Source organism: Prunus dulcis, chromosome 2 (genome assembly GCF_902201215.1).
Source record: "Prunus dulcis chromosome 2, ALMONDv2, whole genome shotgun sequence".
NCBI lineage: Eukaryota > Viridiplantae > Streptophyta > Magnoliopsida > Rosales > Rosaceae > Prunus > Prunus dulcis.
This window is the reverse complement of record NC_047651.1, coordinates 11908165-11931245: the sequence shown is the minus strand read 5'-3', so window position 1 is coordinate 11931245 and position 23081 is coordinate 11908165. Positions and strand designations below refer to the sequence as shown.

The 23081-nt window shown below is 41.3% G+C and overlaps 1 protein-coding gene across 1 annotated transcript; it reads left to right on the top strand.

Moving 5' to 3' along the window:
* The first annotated feature begins 12495 nt into the window (after positions 1-12495).
* On the top strand, positions 12496-14239 carry LOC117619710 (probable pectinesterase/pectinesterase inhibitor 51). Its single transcript, XM_034349717.1, has 2 exons — positions 12496-13465; positions 13560-14239. Exons 1-2 carry the CDS (start codon positions 12526-12528, stop codon positions 14237-14239), a joined length of 1620 nt encoding a protein of 539 aa, XP_034205608.1. The 5' UTR covers positions 12496-12525.
* Positions 14240-23081: the final 8842 nt, after the last annotated feature.

Below are 23081 nucleotides of genomic sequence, written 5' to 3'. Positions count from 1 at the left end.
GCCTCCAACGGCAAGCTTAGCCCTAAGAACTTGCCCACTTTACCTCTGCTTTTGAGAGGCTGGAAGGAGTCGTCAATTTGCAGGGCAAATCGATTGGGTCTTCAGCACAAAGGCGTCTTTCCTCTCAGCAGCATGGCTCGTCACAGACTGGAAAAAAGAATTTTGGGGAAGGGTCCGGTGGTTATTCCTGGCTAGAGTCTCGTCATGAATCTGAGGAAGCCACATATACGACCTTATCTCCTTTTAAACAGCATCAGTATTAGGAGGCTCTACCGAGCAGTCCTAGGCTAGTTGCCATTGTAGGATGTCGTTCGCCGGATGAGGTTGGGATAAGGGGTACCCCCCACACTGCTCCCAGCTTTGTGAAGGGAATGGCCTTGGCTGCAACGGTTACCTCTCTAGTCTCGAAAATTGGTCAGCGTGGCACAAGTAAGGTGGTCCCTGTTGTGGACAGGTCCACTGTTTTGACAGATTCGATTCGACATGTACAAGCACCTGTTGTCCCTGTAAGGGAGGATATGAATGCGGTTATTGCACCAACTAGCGACCTCTTTAATTTTATGCCCATAGTTGAGCAGTCGGCAATTAAGGTAAAAGGTTGTGGATGTAGAAGGCCAAGGCGAGGGGTTGACCCAATTGGAATCGGTACGCAGGGTGTCTTTGCGCCTTCCCTTAAAAGAAAGCATCTGGCAGCGCACCCGGACGCAGAGGCTAGCCAGCAGGGAGGGTTTGGTGCCCCCGAAAAACGGCATCTATATGTTAATGTAACTAATTAACAGGCGGAGGAGACCAGCCTTGAGGGGTCTCTCGGGCTCAATGTTAGTGTTCAGTTGGAACGTTCAGGGGCTTGGCAACTGACGAACGTTCCGTGACCTGAAGAGCTTTCTTCAGGATAAGAGGCAAGATGTAATTTTCTTAACCAAAATGCGTATGACTGCGGTATAGATGGAAAAGTTACATACAAGGTTAGGTGTTGGTGGGGTGGTTTGTGTCCCTTGTGTTGGATTTTTAGGAGGATTATGTCTACTCTAGCGATCGGGGCTACAGGTTGAGCTGTTCTCTTCCTCTCCAGGACATATAGATGTCCAGGTTATTGTGGCCACTTCAGAGTCTCTCAGAGTGATTGGTTTCTATGGTCATCCTGACCAAACCCAGTGCCATCATTTGTGGGAGTTGCTGAGGCGTTTGGGTAGGGTGGGTACTGGGCCCTGGTTATGCTGTGGGGAACTTCAACGAGGTCATGGAATGTTATGAGAAGAGTGGGAGCCGATTGAGATGTGCTACGCAGATGAAGGATTTTAAACAGACCAATGCAGACTATTGTTTGTTTCAGTTTGAGTTTCCAGGTTACCCATTTACGTGGAGCAATAAAAGAAATGACTGCTAATGTGGAGGCTCAGTTGGATAGAGGTTTTGGAAATCTAGCACTTCTGCAATGCTGGGGCAACTTCACGTCCCATCATTTAGTTACTGCCTCCTCTGACCACCATCCGATTCTTATTGCATTTGACAGCCCACAGGGTGCTAATGATAGACTTCCTAGAGGTCGCCGTCGTTTTCAGTTTAAAGAGACATGGACTACTGAGGCTGACTGTAGTGAGGTGGTTCGTCAATCTTGGCAGACTGCAATGTCACCTGTTTATAATTTAGCAAATTGTGCAAGCAACTTGATGTGTTGGAGTGCTAGAAAGTTTGGTTAGGTCCTCAAGAAAGTTAAAAAACTACTGGGTAGGCTAGCAAATCTCCAGTCGGAAGAGCCGTCGTTACAGACTTTTCATACCCGTAACCTGGTTGAAACTGCGCTTGATAAGTGTCTTGAACATGAAGAAATCTACTGGCAATAGATATCAAGATAAATTCCCATGTTGGGATTCTAGATGTTCATAATCGATGGCAACGGGACTATGATCAAATAAGGGGAGTTTTTGTGGAATTTTTTACCAGCCTTTTCAAGTCGGATCCTAGAGCTGCTGACGCGGAGATTTTTACTACTGTCCAAGCGTCAGTGCCATCACGATCTTATCAAAATCTGTTTCTCCCGTACTTTAAAGCTGAAATAGAAATAGCTCTTAAATCCATTGGCTCGTCAAAAGCTTCTCGCTCTCTTCTACAAACGATATTGGGACATTATGGGTTAGGATGTTAGTGATATGAGTTTGAGAGTTTTAAATGGCAGCGATCTGAGCTGACACAACAACAGACTTCATAGGCCCCGTTTTCAATGCTGCCACATTTGGCATACGTGTCTGTAAGAGTAGTATCAAGAGTTACACTAATCTTGGCTCCAATTTTATCAGCATATGCACGTATCCATTTCCCTTGGTCTAAAGCTCCCAAATGAGCACAGGAAGATATTAAGTTCACAAGGGTTGGCTCATTTGGAGAAACTTCGGAAACCACCTAGCTATATAATTGTAATATTGTAACTGCTAACTACATCACAAAAAATAAAAAATAAAAAAAAAAAAAATAATAATAATCAAATTGAGAAAACTAGAAATACAGCGACCAAAGTTTAAATCGACACAAATCACATTGACCAAAATTGAAAATAGAGTTGTCAACTAAAGAACACCGATCAAGACAAACACGATTAATTGAAACAATATCTATTACATAAATTCAATTAACAAGGACATATAAACAACTTTTTTTTCCCTTAAAGAACCGACGTTTGTTACTAGTGAGACCCTCTGCAAATAAAAGCCCCCTAACTAGTGAGACCCTCATTTAAGCCCAATTCAAATAAAAGCGAGAGGAGCAGCAGCTTAGTTGTAAGCTGATTTGATATGAAGAGAGAAATCACAAGCAGCACGCCTCCGCCTCCGCCTCCACTCTCAGCCTCTGTGGGTGAGGTACTATGGGTAGACAATTGGGATGAGAAAGATTGTGTTGGCCGTTTTATTCGGGTCTGGGTTCGGTTAGATGTATGTCTGCCCCTGATGAGGACTCCAGTAACCTTTCCGGAAGTTGGGGAGAAGATCATAGAGTTTCGCTATGAATATTTAAAAAACTTAAAAAACTACTGGGTAGGCTAGTAAATCTCCAGTCGGAAGAGCCGTCGTTACAGACTTTTCATACCCGTAACCTGGTTGAAACTGAGCTTGATAAGTGTCTTGAACATGAAGAAATCTACTGGCAACAGATATCAAGGCAAATTCCCTTATTGGGATTCTAAATGTTCATAATCGATGGCAGCGGGACTATGATCAAATAAGGGGAGTGTTTGTGGAGTTTTTTACCAGCCTTTTCAAGTCGGATGCTAGAGCTGTTGACGCGGAGATTTTTACTACTGTCTAAGCTTGAGTGCCATCACGATCTTATCAAAATCTGTTTCTCCCGTACTTTAAAGCTGAAATAGAAATAGCTCTTAAATCCATTGGCTCGTCGAGAGCTTCTCGCCCTCTTCTACAAACGATATTGGGACATTGTGGGTTAGGATGTTAGTGATATGTGTCTGAGAGTTTTAAATGGCAGCGATGGCTTCAACGAGTTTAACCATACCCTAGTGACTTTGATTCCAAAAGTTTGTTCTCCTACTCGCGTTTCTGAATATCTTCCTATCAATTTGTGCAATGTCCTCTACAAATTGATCTCTAAAACTCTTGCCAATAGACTGAAGAAGGTGCTACCTGAGGTTGTTTCTCAGTTCCAGAGTACGTTTATCCCAAAATGCATGATTTTGGATAATGTCCTAGTCGCTTTTAAAACTACCCACTGTCTCAAGAGAAGGGGAAAAACAGGTAAAAGTAAACTAGTTCTGAAGTTAGATATGGCCAAGGCATACGACCAAGTTGAATGGCACTTCTTGGAGAAGTTGCTGCAGACTATGGGCTTCCCACTTCGGTTTATTCAATTGATTATGAGCTGCGTGACTACTATCTCTTATACTTATTAATTCAGGGACGCCCTTTTGGGAGTATTATCCCCTATTGAGGGTTACGGCAAGGGGATCCGATATCATTGTATCTTTTCCTTATTGTGTCTGAAGCCTTCTCCGCTCTACTTTAGCAGGCGGAGAGGGACTCTACGCTGCAGGGTGTCTCCATTACACCATTTATTTTTTGCTGATGACAGCCTTCTGTTTTGTAACGCTGGGACAGCTGAGGCTCTAGAGTTGAAACATATTTTAGTGTATGAGGCGGCTTCTGGACAGAAGGTCAATCATGAAAAATCTATTATTTGCTTTAGCCCTTCCAAGGCTGGGAAAGAAGTGCTCATTAAAGTAGTATGTCATGCAATTCCGTCATATTCCATGAGTATGTTCCATTTGCCCATTGGGTTATGTCGTGAGATTGAAAGCATCCTAGCCCAATTTTGGTGGTCTAAAAGCGATGGTAGAGGTATTCATTTGGAAGTTCATGTGCCAACACAAATCTGAAGGGGGGTTTGGGTTTAGAGAATTGACAAGTTTTAATCAAGCACTTCTATGTAAACAAGGATGACGGTTGTTGGAATTCCTGAATTCACTGATTGCACGTATGCTAAAGGCTCGCTATTTTCCAAACTCTGATTTTCTTGTTGCTTTGAGTGGGTCGCTTCCGTCGTTTACTTGGCAATCTTTATTGTGGGGGCGGGATATGCTCCTTTTGGGCTTTCGATGGCGCATTGGCGATGGCCGCTTGGTTCTTATTTATGGTGACCCGTGGGTGCCTTATGACAGAGTTTTCACTGTCCAATTTGTTCATATTCTTCTTCCTACCTCCCGTGTTTGTGATCTTATGACAGTGAGTGGCTCGTGGGATGTGGGGAAGGTCTATGAAACTTTCTCGATTCCAGAAGCTAGAGCTATCCTTTCTATTCCCTTGATGGGTGATACTCTGGATCGAAGAATCTGGAACTTTACCAAAAATGGGAGATATTAGGTTAAGAGTGGGTACTGGATAGCACTGGAATATAAGTGGCTAGAGGAGCAGTTAGCTGGGAGAGGCGCTGGTTCTTCCTCTCCTTCTTTGAAGAGTTGGAAACACTTATGGAAATTGAAAGTGCCACAGAAAATCCTCCACCTATTATGGCGGGTGGCTCAAAACATCCTCCCTTCCAGGGAGGTGCTGTTTCGGCGCTAGATTACACAGGAGGATGCCTGCAGCCGTTGCCTTGCTGTGAGAGAAAGCACACTGTATGCGTTGGTGGGCTGTGTCTTTTGTTTGCAAGTGTGGGAGGCTTTAGATTTTCCCAGCGATTTTCTTCTTCTTAATTTATCTTACGCTGGCAGCTGGGTGGATGCAGCTTGGACTCTTATTTCCCCTGATAAGTAGTCCTTTTTTGCATTCACTGTGTAGGTGTTGTGGAATGAAAGAAATGGGGTGCTGTTCAGCTCTCAACCCACCCCTCCCGGAACTTTGGTTCAACGAGCGAAGGACTATAATGATGAATTTAAACGGTCTTCTGTTGCCAATCATAGGAGTTTATCCTCACTGGTTCGTGATGTTAAATGGATGTCTCCTACAGATAGGTGGTTTAAGCTAAACGTGGGTGGGGCTGCTGATATGGAGACAAGAGCTAGGGGAGCTGGTGTGATCGTTTGTGACTTTCAGGGGATTTTGGTTGAGGCTCTGGCTGTGCGAGCTCCAAGCAGGATCTTTGTACTTGCCACGGAGCTGTATGCTCTAAAGATCCGAATCTCTTTTGCATTGGATACGTCTCTGGTGCCTCTGGAGATTAAGTCCTATTCCTTGCAGGCAGTTTCTATGGTTAATAGTGAGGAGGAATGCCTTGCGGCTGAGGGAGGTTTGGTGGAAGGGGTGCGTCACCTTCTGGCCAATTTAAAAAAGTTGGAGATGTGGAAGAGACTGCAAATCAAGGATTTCCCGCTAGCGTCTCAGAGTAGATGAAGACTCATTTATTTCTTTTCAGCTTTTGTAATCTCCTCTCTGTTTAGAATAATTGATATTGTTTAGTTGAACTTGGGCGGTTGATCACTATGCTAGGGAAATTTCAGTTTTTTTTTTAATAACTTTAATTTGCATAGTGTCTTGTGAATTGCTTGAGTGTTTCTGAGTTGTGGCATGTTTAGCCTAGGTCTGGAGACGTGTTGATGTGTATGACCCGTTTGGCCTATGTCTGGAGACGTGTCAATGAGAGTGGCCCGTTTGGAGACGTGTCGACGAGAGTAGCCTGTTTGGCCTACGTCCAGAGACGTGTTGATGAGTATGACTCGTTTGGCCTACGTCCGGGGATGTGTCAATGATAATGGCTCGTTTGGCATACGTCTGGAGACGTGTCGATGATAGTGGCCTGTTTGACCTACATCCAGAGACATGTCGATGATAGTGGCCTGTTGGCCGACGTCCGGAGACGTGTCGATGTGTATGACCCGTTTGGCCTACATCTGGAGACGTGTCGATGAGAGTGGCCCGTTTGGCCTACATCAGGAGACGTGTCAATATGTGTGGCCCATTTGACTTACGTTCGGAGACGTGTCGATAAGAGTAGTCTGTTTAGCCTACGTCAGAAGACGTGTTGATGAGTGTGGCCCGTTTGGCCTACGTCCGGAGACGTGTCGTTGAGTGTGGCCTGTTTGGCCTACGTTAGGAAACGTGTCGATGAGAGTGGCCCGTTTGGCCTACGCCCAGAGACGTGTCAATGAGTGTGGCCCGTTTGACCTACGTCCAAAGACGTGTTGAGTGTGACCCGTTTGACTTACGTCCGAAGACGTGTTGATGATAGTGGCCCGTTTGGCCTACATCCGAAGACGTGTCAATAAGAGTGGCCTTTTGGCCTATGTCCGGAGACGTGTCAATGAGTGTGACCCGTTTGGCCTACATTTGGAGACATGTCGATGAGTGTGGCCCGTTTGGCCTACGTCCGAAGACGTGTCGATAAGTGTGGCCCGTTTGGCCTACGTCAGGAGACGTGTCGATTACTTTTGTGAACACTCCATTAGAAAGAAAAGCTTGAACTTGTATTCATGTCTGTGTGACTACAATGCTTTATTGAACAAAAAGATGAGCTTGCATGAGTAACATCAAAAGTAACTTGTCTTGAATGGAGGTGATGGAGGCTTGGGTGCCTGCTTAGAGCCCAACTGATAGGTGAAGAGTTTGATGGATAGTCCTCCTGGAGGTGATGGGCATTCCATTGCCTGGAACTTCCTTTCATTGAAAGATGATGAAAGGTTTGTCTTCCATAACTTGGTAGCTAGTGACGGCTTGGAAGACGAAAGTCGCCTGCTTGATCTTTCTCTTTTGCCCCCTGATGGTCAGCCCAGGCTCTTGGAGTCAGCTAGGATCGTGTTGATCCATATGGCTTTTTTCGTGGAGGCTCATTGTTAGTTGTGTCACAATCCTTGATTTGCTGGATAGCCCTCCTTGAGATGAATTCCATGCAATGGCCGTCTCTGACTAGATCTTCGAGGTGCCTTTTCCAAGCGAAGCAGTCGTTTGTGTAATGACCGTACCCTTCATGGAATCTGCAGTATCTACTGATATCCTTCTTGGTTAGGTTTCTCTTTAAAGGTGATGGTTTCTTCAACCAAGGTATGTCCTTTACTCGGGCTAGCATCTGGTGTATCGGGATAGTGAACTTGGTGTAGTTCTCTGTTGCTGGAGCATCTTCATAAGGCTATGATATACGCTTGCAGTTCTCTTTACTTGCCTGCTTAGCTGTTTGATCAGCCTTCTTCGCGGCGATCTGGTCATCATCCCATAGTGCGTAGTGCTTTGCTGTAGCAAAGACTTTTATCAATGTTTGGCGGGGAGAGATGGTCAGCTCGCGATACAGCTCAAATTTAGTTGGCAACCCCCTCTTAAAGGCGGAGGATGCAATTTGGTCATCACATCCTACAATGTTTGCCATCTCCACTTTGAACCTCTTAATGTAGTCTCGGAGGGATTCATCGAACTTTTTGTGCACATTGAACAGATGGCCAGGGTTCTTCTTGATCGTCCGATAAGAAGTGTACTCTTTGGTGAAGACATAAGTAAGCTCCTTGAAGTTGCTGATCGATGAGGATGGCAGGGAGTGGAACCCGTCCTGAGCTGCTCCCCGCAAAGTCATTGCAAAGACCTAGCACATTAGCGCGTCTGCAGTTTTGTGTAGGATCATAAGGCTCTTGAAATGCTTCAGATGGCTTTCGGGATCGGAATCCCCTTTGAAGCATGTGAAAGAGGGCGTTGAGAATAGTTTCGGGGGAGTAGCTTGCTTGATTTCGGTGGTGAAATGTGAGGAGTTTGCTTGGTCTACCTCCATGCGTAGTGCATCTTCGAAATTTCCTCCAATCTTTAAAACTCAAAGTCGGTTATTCACAAGCTTCTCAACATCTTCCGCACATATGGCTGGTCGGCCACGTTGATGACCTTTACGATTTGGGCGAGGCTGATTAACTTCCTCATTGGTTTGCAAGGGTCGACTTTCTCTGTTGGGCTGCCTAGGTGGCGTGTTGGTGGACTGCATTTGCAAGGAATTTTCTGTAACTTGGTGACGAGAATTGGTTCTTCGAGAGAAAGTAGTAGAGTGCCTTTCTTCACTGTCCTCATTGTGGGGGTTATCAAGTTGACCTCCCTGGGGGCCTAGCCTTTCGTAAATATTTCTCTGCGAGCGGGCAACGGAGTGACTTTCTTTATGATCCTCATTGTGATGATTGTCGGTTTGACCTCCTCGGGGGCCTAGGCGGGCGCGGATGCTTGCAACATGTCGGCGAGCTGATCTTGTTGTTGTGCATTTCCTTGTTTGCTTACCCTTGCTCGACCTGCTTGGTTCCCACCAAACTGCCTATCGGCGCGTTCGTTCATCTTTCTCTCTTCGCCCTGTTGTCCAAGGTCAAGGTTTTGAGCCAAGTTTATTTGGTTGAGGAATTGCCTCATCAAATTGTTTTGGTCGTCCATTCTCTGAGCTAGCTAGTCAACTCTCAGATTAAGGTCTACTTGACTTCGTAGATTAGGAGGAAAGAAATGTGTGGAGCCTAATTGCACACGTGCTAGGGTTTCATTGGATGTGTAGGCGGGAGCGTGCATCGAGAGTGGAGGCAATTGAGGGAATGCTTGAAGTTGCTCTAAGATTGGGCCAAAGTCGGCGGTGGTAGTGAGCCTACCTTGATGTGAGGTTCCACCATGCTCGGCGGCAGTGCTATGAAAGTGGCTAGATTCAGCCACAGGGCCTTGAGATGGTACGATGAAGGCAGAGGTCGGTGCGGTGGTCCCAGCTGCGAGTCCAGCGGGTGGCACGGTGGTTCCAGTCACACAGGGCGGCTGTTGTGGTGCAACAACAAGGGTTTATTGTGGGTTCATGGTGGCGAGAGATGGTTGAGCCACTATGTCGATCGCTGGATCGTGGGAGGAGTAGCTTTGGGCCGTCACGGATTGAGCCATCGCGGCGGTTTTGCTCCTCGTGCGCTTGCTTCCAACCATAGTTATTTGGAAGGCTTCGGTGGATTGAAAAATAGGAGGAACGGATTCCTTGAGCACGCGTTGAGTATAACTCGTGCTCTCAATGAAGGCACCAAATGTTTGTGCAAATAATCTAGCGGGAGAATATTCGCTTCTAGATCCTTCGATCTTCCTTCTCTCTCTTCCTCGATTCCAGTGAAAAAAGACTGGAGTAAATAGACCACACCCGGTGGGTGTTGGCCAAAGGCCCTCCAATGCCTAAGTTAGTTCAAGTGTTTGTAGGAAAACAATAGCTAAGCAAAGGGTACGGAGTTGTATGTATGGTGTGAACCAGGTGGCTGGAGCCGTGTGTGGTGGCCGGAGCCATGTGGAGAAAATATGGAGAGTGGAGAGGAGGAGAGAGCTTTGGGTATTTTTCTCGGGTATTAGGATTAGGTTTTTTGAAGTACCTTGAATGATAAATAAGGTCGTCTATTTATAGGAGCCTCGGGACTAGGGTTTCGTAGGGATCGAGTCGGAGATAATATCTGAATTAATGATATTATCTCTTAAGAATATAATATCTGAATTAAATGATATTATCTTCTCTTTATTAGAATAATATCTGAATTAATGATATTATCTCTTTAAATAAAGATAATATCATATTAATTAAGATATTTATCCAAATTAATTCATTAGACAGATAAACTGATTTAATTAATTAATTTAAGAGATAATCTTCTTTTCTACGTGGCGTGACCTGATTGGAGACGAAAATATATGCTCCCACATACATGACAAAACTTCTTATGCTAGGTGAACCTCGGTTTCGTTCAAATATGCTCTAAACTCCAAGCATATTAATGTAATTCTTAAATACATGAAAGAAAAATAGGCTCTTATTATCTCATTTGGTAAACTCTCAATCATTACAACATGAGCCCTGAATTTTAGCAAACCTGACTATTTTGTTATTTTCTTTTCGTTTTCTTGAGGAGTAGAAATTTATGGATCTCGAATCTTTGCATTTTTCCGAATTTCACAAAATATTGAGTGTTAAAATAATCCAATGGTTGTAGATAGGCTACGTCATCTATTATAATATTTGTATTTTTTTTTCAATAAAATTGATGGTATTGTCTTTCTGTTACATCTTTGTATCTGTGTCTTCTATTAGCTCCTATCTCATCACTATTCAGCCAAAACCCGTTGTTTGCTTTGCAACTTATCAATATTCCTCCAATTTATAACTTTTAAGTTTCATAAAAATACTCAATTAATTGCAAACCCATTGATCACAGCTACTACCCATCTTTTGCCATACCCAATTGATTGTTATTTGAATTCAGCCAAATTCATGAAACAAAGCGGCACTCTATATTTAGATGAAATGATAAACTACACAATTTAAATTTACAAAAATGGGTATGGCAAGCAATTCGTTGATCCTTGAAATTTATGGCTTCATATGAACTTACTTTACAAGCAATATTTTCAGCTCAAATATTTAATATCTAAATGAGTCCTAAGCTAATACCCTCAAGGCTCTCTCCAAAAGATAACCTGCAAAGAAACATTTATCAAACTTATTAAACAACCCCAAGTAATTAATATCTAAATGTTGCCACACTATTATTATTGACAATCGATTAACATAAGGAACATGTGATCAAAAGAACAAGTTTTTTATAAATGACCTACTAGTGTAGTGATTTCGAGTTATAATATCCTTAGAGTATGTGTACATTATCACCTCTCACAATGGAAAAGATCCTTAAAAAACAACCAAAAAAAAAAAAAAAGCTGGAAACCTAAGGGAAGTCAACTCTTCTTACATCAAATATTCCCCCTTCTTTGACGCATTGAATCCATAATTGATTGTGTTTCTGGAGAAATTATACAAGACTAGTGTAGTACCAGCTGGCATTGCTAATTAGTACTACGGTCCAATAAAATTCGGACATCTGTACAACTTATACACATCAACAAAACCGTCGTTAGCATCAATGTTAACCAAACAGAGATTATCAGACCAGCAAGAAAAGGGGCAAAAAAAAAAAAAAAAAAAACCAGAGAGATTAATTACCAAACTTAAGACTCTGTGACGGCCTTGCCAAAAGCTTGAAGTCATCCGACGGTGGCTTTAGATCATAATTGCTTCAGTCTTAGATCGACAAATTTGTGTGCAATTTTATTATTTGACTTTGAGTCATAACCCCAAATAAATAAGCTTCAGGCACTGATTCATGGCCAGTGAGAGGCACAAGGGGTTGGTTGGGTACCTCACCACCAACAAGCCGTCAATTTTAATGGGAAATATGCAATCGCAAGATATAATTGTAGCCAACACCACTATTGTTTTTTAATTTGTCAGCCACCGCTCATGGGAGAATATGGAAAAAAAAAAAAAAAAAAAATTAGGGAGAGCTTATCGGAGATGATGGCGGAGGCCGATGGAACCTATCCTAACTTTTTGAATTGAGGCCGAAAATCGATAAGGAGTAGGGCAAGTGACTTGATAAACTGCCAAGTCTGCGATGGTTCTTTCTTTTTCTTTTTGGCAGTGAGTCTTTTGATGGGCAACGACGAGTTTGTGGGCATCGGTTAAAGCCACCATAGGGACGTCGTCACTCTCAGGTGGCACTGCCTCAGAGAAAGTAGCAGTGTCGAGTATTTCTCGTTTGCAACAATGGTGGTCAACGGGTGTTTTTACTTTCCAGTGGTTACGGGATGTTAAAGGCAGTACATTAAGTTAGTTGCTGATGCGTATAAGTTGTACACATGTCCGAATTTTATTGGACCGTAGTACCAATTAGCAATGCCAGCTAGTACTACAGTAGTATTGTATAATTTCTCGTGTTTCTGGTATATTAGGTCAACCAAGCTACCTGCACTAGGGTTGTTAATGTCAGGAGGGTTTTCCCATCCCAACCAAGCTACCTGCATGAAAAAGGGCAAAAAACTTTCCCTTTCCTCTTTGTTAGAGAGGCCATCAACCAACTTCCTTTTCCTAGTATGACGAGATTTCCTAAAACGAGAAAAAAAAATATAGAAAATATTTCTCTCCTCCTTTTCCTGCATCGACAAGGTGGTACATTTATAGGCTAAAAATCAATCCAAAGTCTCTCAACCTTTGCAACTCAAATCACTCAAACCCTCCAACTTCCAAAGCGAAAACAAAAACTCTCCCAAACCCAAGTTCCTCTTGCTCATATCCATGGCCTCCTTCCTCTTCCTCCCTCTCCTCTCCCTCACGCTCTTCCTCTCTCTCACCTCCGCCGCCCGCAACCTTCAACCTCGCAGGCACGTTACCGTCCCCGTCCCTCTGATCCAGCAAGTCTGCAAAGCCACGCGATTTCCCGACACTTGTCAGGACTCCTTAGCCGGGCTCGTCACTGACCCAAACCCCACCCCAATTCAAGCCATCCAATCCGTCATCCAGGTCTCCACCGATGGCCTCCACACGGCGCAGAAGATGGTGAAGGCTATCCTAGACTCGTCCGCAGGCAACCAAAACCGCACCACCGCTGCTAACAATTGCCTCGACGACCTCGGGAACTCCCGGTACCGCATTTCTCTCACCGCAGACGGCCTGTCACGTGGAAGCATTAAAAACGCACGTGCCTCGATGAGCGCCGCGCTGCTCTACCAATACAGCTGCTGGTCGGGCCTCATGTACGCCAACGACACCCAGATGGTCAACGAGACCGTGTCGTTTCTAGACTCGCTGGTCGGAAAGTCCAGAAACGCCCTCAGCATGATGTTCTCGTACGACAACTTCGGAAACGACACCAAGTTGTGGGCCGCGCCTAAGACCGAGCGCGACGGGTTCTGGGAGCGGGTCGAGGGCAGAGGGTCAGGCCAGGGGGTTCGGGGCGGAGTGCCGTCGAATTTAACTGCGGAAGTGACGGTGTGCAAGGATAAGTCTGAGAAATGCTACGGGACGGTTCAGAGGGCCGTGAACGCCGCACCGAATAACGCGGGAGAGAAGAAGTTCGTGATCCGCATAAAGGCTGGGGTGTACGACGAGATCGTGAGGGTGCCCTTAGAGAAGCGGAACGTGGTGTTTTTGGGTGACGGGATTGGCAGAACGGTAATTACAGGGTCGCTGAATGTGGGCATGCCCGGAATCTCCACGTACAATTCTGCCACAGTCGGTAGGTTATTTGCAAAACTTTTTATTTTTATGTATTTCGTGTTTTTATTATGCTTTGAAAGTAAAGGTTCTGATTGTTTCTTATTATTTTTCAGGTGTTCTTGGAGATGGGTTCATGGCCAGTGGTCTCACAATCCAGAACACAGCAGGTCCTGATGTCCACCAAGCAGTAGCCTTCAGATCAGACAGTGATCTCTCTGTGATTGAGAACTGTGAATTCTTAGGCAATCAAGACACTCTCTACGCACACGGCAACCGCCAGTTCTACAAGTCATGCAACATCCAAGGCAACGTCGATTTCATCTTCGGAAACTCAGCTGCGGTTTTCCAAGACTGCAACATCCTCATCCGCCCTCGACAACTAAACCCCGAGATCGGCGAAAGTAGCACCGTCACAGCTCAGGGCAGAACAGACCCTGCACAATCAACTGGTTTCGTATTTCAGAACTGCTTGATCAACGGCACCGAAGAGTTCATGAAGCTGTATCAAAACAACCCCGAAGTGCACAAGAGCTACTTGGGGAGGCCATGGAGGGAGTATTCAAGGACAGTTTTTATAAACTGTACCATGGAAGCTCTTCTTTCCCCTGATGGGTGGATGACTTGGAGTGAGGATTTTGCTTTGAGCACCCTTTTTTATGGGGAATTTGGTAATTCTGGAGCTGGTTCTGATTTTTCCAAGAGAGTGCCCTTTAGTAGCAAGATCCCATCTGAGCATGTTAATGCATATTCTGTGCAGAATTTTATTCAGGGAAATGAGTGGATTTCAACATGAAAATTTGTAGGGATTTTGAAATCGGCTATTAATAATAGCAAATATTAATTAGTGAATGTGCAAGGAAACTCATCTTATTGTCAAAATACTTTTTTTTTTTTTTTTTGGGGTAAATACCACGAGGTGTCCTCACACCCGAAGGGTGGGACTAATCCCCCCTCGAAGTTTGACTTGCATCTGGCGACAAAGTGCTCCCAACTAGTTTCGAACCCTAGCACTTAGGCACCAGGCAATCTACCAGCTGGAGGTGGCAGTTTGCTAATCACACCACACATTGTGGTTAAAGTACTAAATTTTTCAATATTTGAGTTTTAATGCTAGTTTTCTGTGCATAATTTTATTAAGGGAAATGAATGGATTTCAACATGAAAAATTTGTAGGGATTTTCAAATCCTTTATTAATAGCAACAAATATTAATTAATGAGTGTACAAGGAACACATCAATTTGTCAACATAATTTTTCAATATTTAATGGTAGTTTTTTCAAGTACTGTCTTTAGGGATATAAATTTTTTTTGCTATATGATTAAAAAATGTAGGTTTTACACATTTGATTGCTGGATTTTTTAAAAAGGGGTCAATGGTAAAGATTGCTGAGAACATCAAATCACCAAGTTTTTAATTGACTTGGGAAATGACCTTTTTTTCATTAGGATAATTGGTTGAGAACTGCCAACTGGTTGCTGAATGTAAGAATGTAGTCATGGCTGCTCTTGCATCCTGTATATGAATATAGAAAACTTCAAAATTATTGCGATACCTTTAGCCGACATTGATTTGGCAGATTGAAGGAAAAAGTTTGTTTTGTTCTACATTTTACAGTTGAGTGTTGAGGTACTTTAGAGACTTAATTCTTAGTTGGTTTTCATATTTTCTTGTCTTAACTAGCCTTGTGGCTAATTTATCTAGTAGATACTTAGGTTCTGTCGTGATCCATGTTTAAAAAAGTATTGAACACCTCGCCTTAAAATCGCCTCAAGTCTCATCTTGTTTAGCAAAATACTCATTTAGTGTACGCGACGAGGTTGAGGTGTTGCGAGATGGTGAGAATGGCGGCTGAGGCACAACTTCAGCGAGAAAGACGAGCCCTAATTTCATTTTCAACATTTTATGCTCCACAAACGAACAGCACAACATGTGATCACTTACAAATATTGTCTTTAAGCCTGACATATATTAAACCAAACGGTGTGTTTTCTCCTTATAGGGATCTCATTGAATCTTTCTTCTACCACGAAACCCCACCCACCCGATGGATAGATCCAGTCCAAACCTGAAACTTTGATCTTCTCCAGCAAGTCCCAACCTCAATTTCAGTTTCTCTTCTCTTCTAACAAAGGCTGTAAGCAGGCTCTCTTCTACATGTTCTCTTTCTTTGCTACTGACAGGACCCGAACCAAATTCCGCTTTGGAATTCCAGTTGAACCCTGTGCATGTCCGACACTTGGCAAATGTCGAGCACAATTGACCTATTTGCCCTTCGAACTGTATTTTGACCTTGACTCCTGCCGAAAATTCGGCAGAGTCTCCCCTGTACTTTACTCAATCCCAAAACTTACACCTGTCAAAACGAGCAAAAATATCCACACAACCAACTGCCAGCATACTTAAGATACAATCACTACTACAAAAAGTGAAAAAGACGACCAGAAAACAACGACGGTCCAAGTGAAAACCGTCGTGGTTTTTTAAAAGACGACGGTTATAAAAACACCGTCGTGTTATACCACCTTAGACAACTAAAAATGGAGATTCAAATGGCTGTTCAAAAACAACGACGTACCTAATTAAACAACCGACGTCTATTTGAAACAGATTTCCGCAGTGTAAAATCAAAGCCAACAAAGGAACGGCAGAAGTTATGAATCGACCGACGTAGAAAGTAAAGACGACGATTTCAATAAAAGCCGCCGTTTTTACTCATAAAATAACACGACGAGGTTTTCGTATAAGACGCCGTATAATTACAAACAAACCACGGCTTTAAAATACAAAATATCGCCGTATTAAATTAATTTACAACGACGGAAAATATAAATATATCGACGTCATTCTCGTATAGTTCTACGACGTTATCTTTAAATATTTAACGTCGTATTTATTCATTTTATACGTCGTAACTTTAATTTAAACCGTCGTCTTAATAAGAATTTTTGTTTACAATTTTTTTCTTTGATTTTCTTATCCTACGTCGGTAGATCTACTTAATGACAAGAATTGAAATAACCACGACGGTTTATATAGAAAACCGCCGACATAATCAGATTTTTCTGGGATCCCAAGGGTTACGAAATCTTACCAGACGGAACTCTGTTCCACATCATAATCTTAACAGATGACACAGATTTGAAATCAGAGAGACAATTATTTCGAAGTTGATAAAATCCACGCCGGTTGTATTAAACTTAACGACGTTTAACAAAATAATCTACGTCGGTAATTATAAATCTACCTTAATATAAACGACGAGAAAAGCATTGACAATGTCTTCATCATATCTCCCAGCAACTACTGATTCGATTGCTCATGCTTTAGAGGCCATCTGAAGCCATTTCTATTCTTTATCGCATTCTTGAAACCCATCTTCTTCTTCTGAAGCTCTACGGATAAAGGAAGAGGCTATCACAAATCTGACGGATCTTCTTAGTAAAGAAAATCAAGCAGAGGATCAGGCACATCTGATCTTCAGATTTCCCTGAGAAGCGAACTTTCCTTCGACAGCGAGTGGAGGCCAGGCTTGCATCTCTTTTGATGGAAAGCAAGGAGTATTCAGAAGCACTAAGTGTCCTATCAGGCTTGATCAAGGAAGTGAGAAGGCTAGTTGACAAGCTTCTTCTTGTGGACATAGATTTGATGCGAGTAAGCTCAATTTCTCTTTGAGAAAGACATCCAAATTATTGTCTTTGAGATGTGAGAGACAGTGTCTCTGAGAGAGGAAGAACTTGGAACCCTAAATTTTAACCGCGAAAATGAATGAAAGCGACAAATTTATAGAATAAATTTTTAAAATCAACGGCGGTCCGAACCAAAAACCGCCGTTTAAATTCGTACAATCAACGTCGCTCAAAAATATATTACGTCGTCTTAGTCTTACTTAAGACGACTAAAAACGACGACATAAAAACAAAAACAGTCGTTGTTTTTATATTCTTATTTTATTTAAATCTGTCATCCAAAAAAGAAACTTTACATATTCCTGAATATTAATTTCCTTCATTTTAAATTTCCTCCGGAAAAAAAACTCTATTTATAACGCACTGTAATTGAAAAATAAACTGAAAAGTCACGGGAAAAAAAATTCTATTCATAATTTAAAAATTAAATACACGTCGGGAAAATAAAAGTTAAAAACGACGTAGTTATATGTAACCGCCGTATTATTTTTTTGAAATGGTTTTATATGTAAGCAACTTTTCGTCTACTTGAAAACAACGTCGGTTATATTAAACCTAACGACGTTAAATTGCGTCGTTTTAGTTAACTACGTCGTTTTAGTTAAATTGCGTCGCAAAACAAAAATTGCGTCGTTTTAGTTAAAAACGACGTAGTTATATGTAACCGCCGTATTATTTTTTTGAAATCGTTTTATATATTAGCAACTTTTCGACTTACACATGCACAGTTTCCAAACCCGATTAAAAATTTCAATCTACAAGAGAAAACTTTTCGTCTTTTTTCCTGTCAGAGCACCGTCAGAGTATCTCATCGCCTTCCTCTCGTCTTCTTCGTCGTCTCTGAACGCAAAAGATCGATCTTTTTCCTCTTGCTTTCATCGCACGCAAAAGGTAAGCTTTCATTTTCACTATTTTGGTTACTGTTTTGCATGCTCATACGTTTTTTGTTTGAAAAATCTTTTTACCTTTTTTCTGGCCAAAATCATTTTACTTCTTTCCAAGTTTGATAAAATATACAGACAAAGAGGGAAAGTTTCCAACTTTGAAGACAACTACCTCAACTAAATAAGACGACGGTAGTTCTTATTTACGTGGTTAAATATGTAGACCACGACGGTTCGTCAGTCGTTCTACCGTCGTCTGAAAATTGACAAAGTTGTTTTTAAAATAAAGTCTTTTTTTATTTGCTTGTTTAATTGCAGGTTTGATTTCTCTGAACAATGGTTTTTGTTTTTCCCTTATTTGATAAAATATAAAGAAAAAGAAACTAGGGTTGGTATCTAAAAAGACGACAGTCTGTCTTATTGTTTTACGTCGTGTGAATGTTAATACCACGACGGTTTATTACTATTTACGTCGTATGAAATCAATACCACGACGTTATATTAATAATGTTTTTACCACGACTATTGAAATTAGGGTTGGTATTATATAGACGAAATCTAATGTGAATGTTAATACCACGACGGTGTATTACTATTGACGTCGTGTGAACATAAATACCACGACGTTATATAAATAATGGTTTTAAACATTTATTACGTCTGAGATTATTTCATTGCGTCGTTTAAAATCATATCATACGTCGTATTTTATTAATAACCGTCGTTTGTGTTCTTAATCTTTTCCTGAAATATTTTCACTTGCAGTTTTGTCAGTTAAAATGGTTTCTCAACAACAAACTAAAGATTCTGGCTCCAAGAAGCTTGGAATTGTAGCTCCTCAAGACAAGTCTTCGAAGGAGATGAAGTCTTCGAAGAAGATGAAGTTTGCTTCATCATCTGCTGAGACAGAAAGCCAGACAACAATCTCTGATGATTCAAAGACTGGTCGAGGTATGAGCACAATGCCTCGTGTTGTGAAGAGAAAGCTTCAAAAAGTGAGGCCAATTGTTGAGTACAATAAAATGGGGAAAGGTATTGGCCAAGCACATATTGAAATGCAGTCGTACATTGGTGTCTTGGCTCGCTCCAGAGTTCCCCTTGTGGACAAGAAATGGTCCCAAATCCCCAAGGATGTTAAGGAGCAGATATGGGAGGCAGTTGACATGGCTTTTGTCGTAGGTCAAGGGGGCAAGAAATCTGTTTTAGCTTCAGCTGCCAAGAAATGGAAGGATTTCAAGTCTACACTAACTAGGCATTATATCCTTCCATACACCAATGACAAGGAGAAATTAAGCCATCCCCCCGAAACTTATAAATTCATAGAGAAAGCACAGTGGGATGCCTTTGTAGCTTCAAGGCTTTCCCAAGATTTTGAGTCTGTGCATTCTCAACATGCACAGATTAGGGAGAAACTCGAGTACAATATGCCGGATTGGAGGATGAATTGGAGGAAACCATGCCTGGGGTAGAAATTGATCGATCTACCTTATGGAAGAGAGCTAGACAGGACAAACATGGTAACATCCCCGATCCAAAGGTGGCAGAAAAAGCAAAATTAATTGTAAGCCCGCTCACTCTGTTTTAAATTTTTATTAAACTGTGAAAAATTCTTTTAACGTCTGATGTTATTTTTTTTCGTCGTGTGAATGATATTACCACGCCGAACTTTTAAAACACGTCGTTAAAGGTCTAATTAGGAATCACTACTCTGTTTTCTTTAATTATAGACGTCGGTGGTTCATTTTAGCGTCGTGTGAATAGTATTACCACGCCGACACTTTTTAAATAACGTCGTTAAAGGTCTAAATAGGAAAAACTGCTCTGTTTTATTTAATTATAGCATAAGACGTCGGTGGTTCATTTTAGCGTCGTGTGAATTGTATTACCACGTCGATAATTTTTAAATAACGTCGTTAAAGGTCTACATAGGAATCACTATGTTTTCTGTAATTATAGCATAAGACGTCGGTGGTTCATCTTAGCGTCGTGTGAATTATATTACCACGTCGAACCTTTTTAAATAACGTCGTTAAAGGTCTAAATAGGAATCACTATGTTTTCAGTAATTATAGCATAAGACGTCGGTGCTATAAGTACGTCGTGATAAGTTATAATAACGTCGGTTTATATGTTTTTGCGTCGTGTGAAATTATATAATACGTCGTTTGTATATAATTAACCGTCGTGTGTTTTTTTTAGGATGATTTGCAGAAACAAGTCTCGGAAGGCAAAGTCAGAGTAGATGGCAGCAAGGATGTGCTGACCATGGCTTTGGGGCCCGAGCATCCTGGCAGATTGAGAGGAGTAGGTGCTGGGATTTCCCCAAGGCAGTATTTCAATTTACCCAAACCACAGAGGGTTAGCTTTGACGACCGTTTGAAGGAGAGTTTAAGAGTTCTCCTTCAAGAAGAGACTAAAAAGATGGAGGCTAAGGCAAGGGAAGAGGCCTTAAGGATGGAGGCTAGAACAAAACAATTGGTGGAGGCTGAGAGGGAGCATTTCCTGAGTCAGCTTTCCCAATTAATTCCCAATTTTGATCCAAATATTCTTAAACAAAGAATTAGCCAAAGCCCCAAAAATCCAATGTCGCCTGACAAAGCTAGCTGCTCTGGAGGTGATGTGAGATCCCTCCATGTTGAGGATGATACTGCCAAGGATGAAGAGAAGAAAGAAGAAAAAAGAGAAGAAGAGAAGAAAGAAGAAAAAAGAGAAGAAGAGAAGGAAGAAGAAAAGGAGAAAGAAGATGAAGAAAAGCATGACGACAAGGTATGTTCACATAACTTTGCCTTTTATATTTTTTTTTTCAAAATTTCAGACGTCGATATTTTTCTTTAATCCGTCGTTGTTTACAAATTAGACGGCGGAATTATTTTATGACGTAATAAAATATTTACCACGACGTTTAATTGATTTTCACCGTCGTAATAAACTATTTATTACACCGTCGATATTTTTAAGACGTAATAAAATATTTACCACGACGTCGATATTTTTTCACCGTCGTTTAAATACTTTTCAGACGACGTTGAATTCCTTACACCGTCGTCTTTATTTAATTACCACGTCATTTTTTTTTATTTCTTTAAACAGGTTATTGAAGTTGGTGATTATTCAAATATGGAGGCGCCATCTTCTTTGAAAAGCCTTTGTCGTTATGTGGAAACGACAATCCTGCCTGAGGATAAGATCTTGGAATTTAAAATTGATAAGGAGGTGTTTGGGAGTGATCGCGATACCTTCCTCCTGCCTGAAGATATTACACAATTTGCAGGCATGGAAGAAATTGGAGCTACTGTGGTGGCTGTATATATGAGGTTCGTAATTCTAAAATAATACGTCGTTGGTTTATATATTTCGTCGTCTTAACTAACTAACCACGTCGTGTGAAATATTATATTATAACGTACCGTCGTGATAAATATATTATAACGTCCTCATCTATTTCAGTACGTCGTGTGAAATATTATAATACGTCGTTTTGTATACATAACCGTCGTGTGTTTTTTTGTGCTGACTTGTTTATATTATTTTATGTATTTAGGCACTTACATGATGTTTTGAAACAAGCAAAAATGTGCAGCATGGTTGGCTTCATCGACCCTGCTACAGGTAGTGCCAACTCTGGTACAGTAGCTGAGAGATCACGACTGGTAGCAGCTCGACTTCAGAAGACAGACGGGGAACAGATTTTCATGATGCCTTACAATCCAGGTTAGTCTCCTTAGGATTTTGTTTTTAAGATTTTCAATAAATGACAGCTTATAAACTAACCACGTCGGTATTTTATTTTATTAAGTCGTTTGAAACTACTAACCACGTCGGTATTTATTTATCGTCGTGATAAATATATAATGTCGTCTTTTTATTATTTATTTCGTCGTGTGAAATATTATAATACGTCGTTTTTGTAAATAACCGTCGTGTTTATATTAATTTTGTGCAGCCGTCATTGGATCTTGATGATTGTAAGAGCAAAGAAGGAGACCGTCTATTTTTTGGATCCTCTGCCAGGTCATCATGTGGTCGATGAAGAGGCGAAAAACATCGTGAATAGTGCTATAAAAATATATAATTCTCACATAGGCCGAGCAGGACGTAAAGCTGTAATTTGGAAAACTCTCTCAGGCACACCAAAGCAACCCAGCAGTGTCGAATGCGGGTATTATGTGATGCGCTTCATGAGGGACATCATCATGGATCCTTCCTTGGCGTTTGAGAATAAGGTAAGAAGAAATTACCTTCATACATTTCACGTCGTTTTTTTGTATTATCAACGACGGTCATGTAAAATTACCGTCGTTGAATATATATACTACGTCGGTTATGAAAAATATCGTCGTCTGTGATTGAATTTCTTTTTATTGATAAACCCTAATAGTCATTGTTTATGCAGTATGCCAAGGGAAACCAGGAAGCTTCATACCCCCAAGAAGCCATTGATGAAGTCCGGAATGAATGGGCAGAGACTGTTTTCCAATTTATTAAATAGGGCAATTGTTGAACACTTGATATTTATGTATAATGTACAAATTTTCTCTATAATATTTAATGTAAAAATTTGTTGAGGTTTTCTTAAATTAAAAAAAAAAAACATACATACAAATTGGTAACCGACGTGTAATACTTTTAAACAAATACGACGTAAAAGGATAGTTAGACGACGTTCTTTGAACAATTGAGTCGCTTATGGTTTACAACATCTTCAATTTCTTAAGGGTTCAGGGTATTACTTTGTAACGACAGCAGTTAAGTCGTGGAATATATATTTTACGTCGTATAGTTAAATAGCCGCCATGGTTTCTCATTTTAACGACGTCATTTTAACGACTTAGTTGTCTATTGCAATTTACAACGTCTACAATTTATTAACACCGACGTGGTTTGTTGTTGTGATAAGAATATTTTATTATTTTTATATCAAAATATTCAAAATAAATTTAAAATAAATCAGGAAAATGAAAAGTCAACTCCTATGAAGTCATTGATATATTTTCTTCCACATAAACCTTGAAAAAATTCATTTTGAATAACAAAAATTTAAAATGACCATCCAAAACCAAATT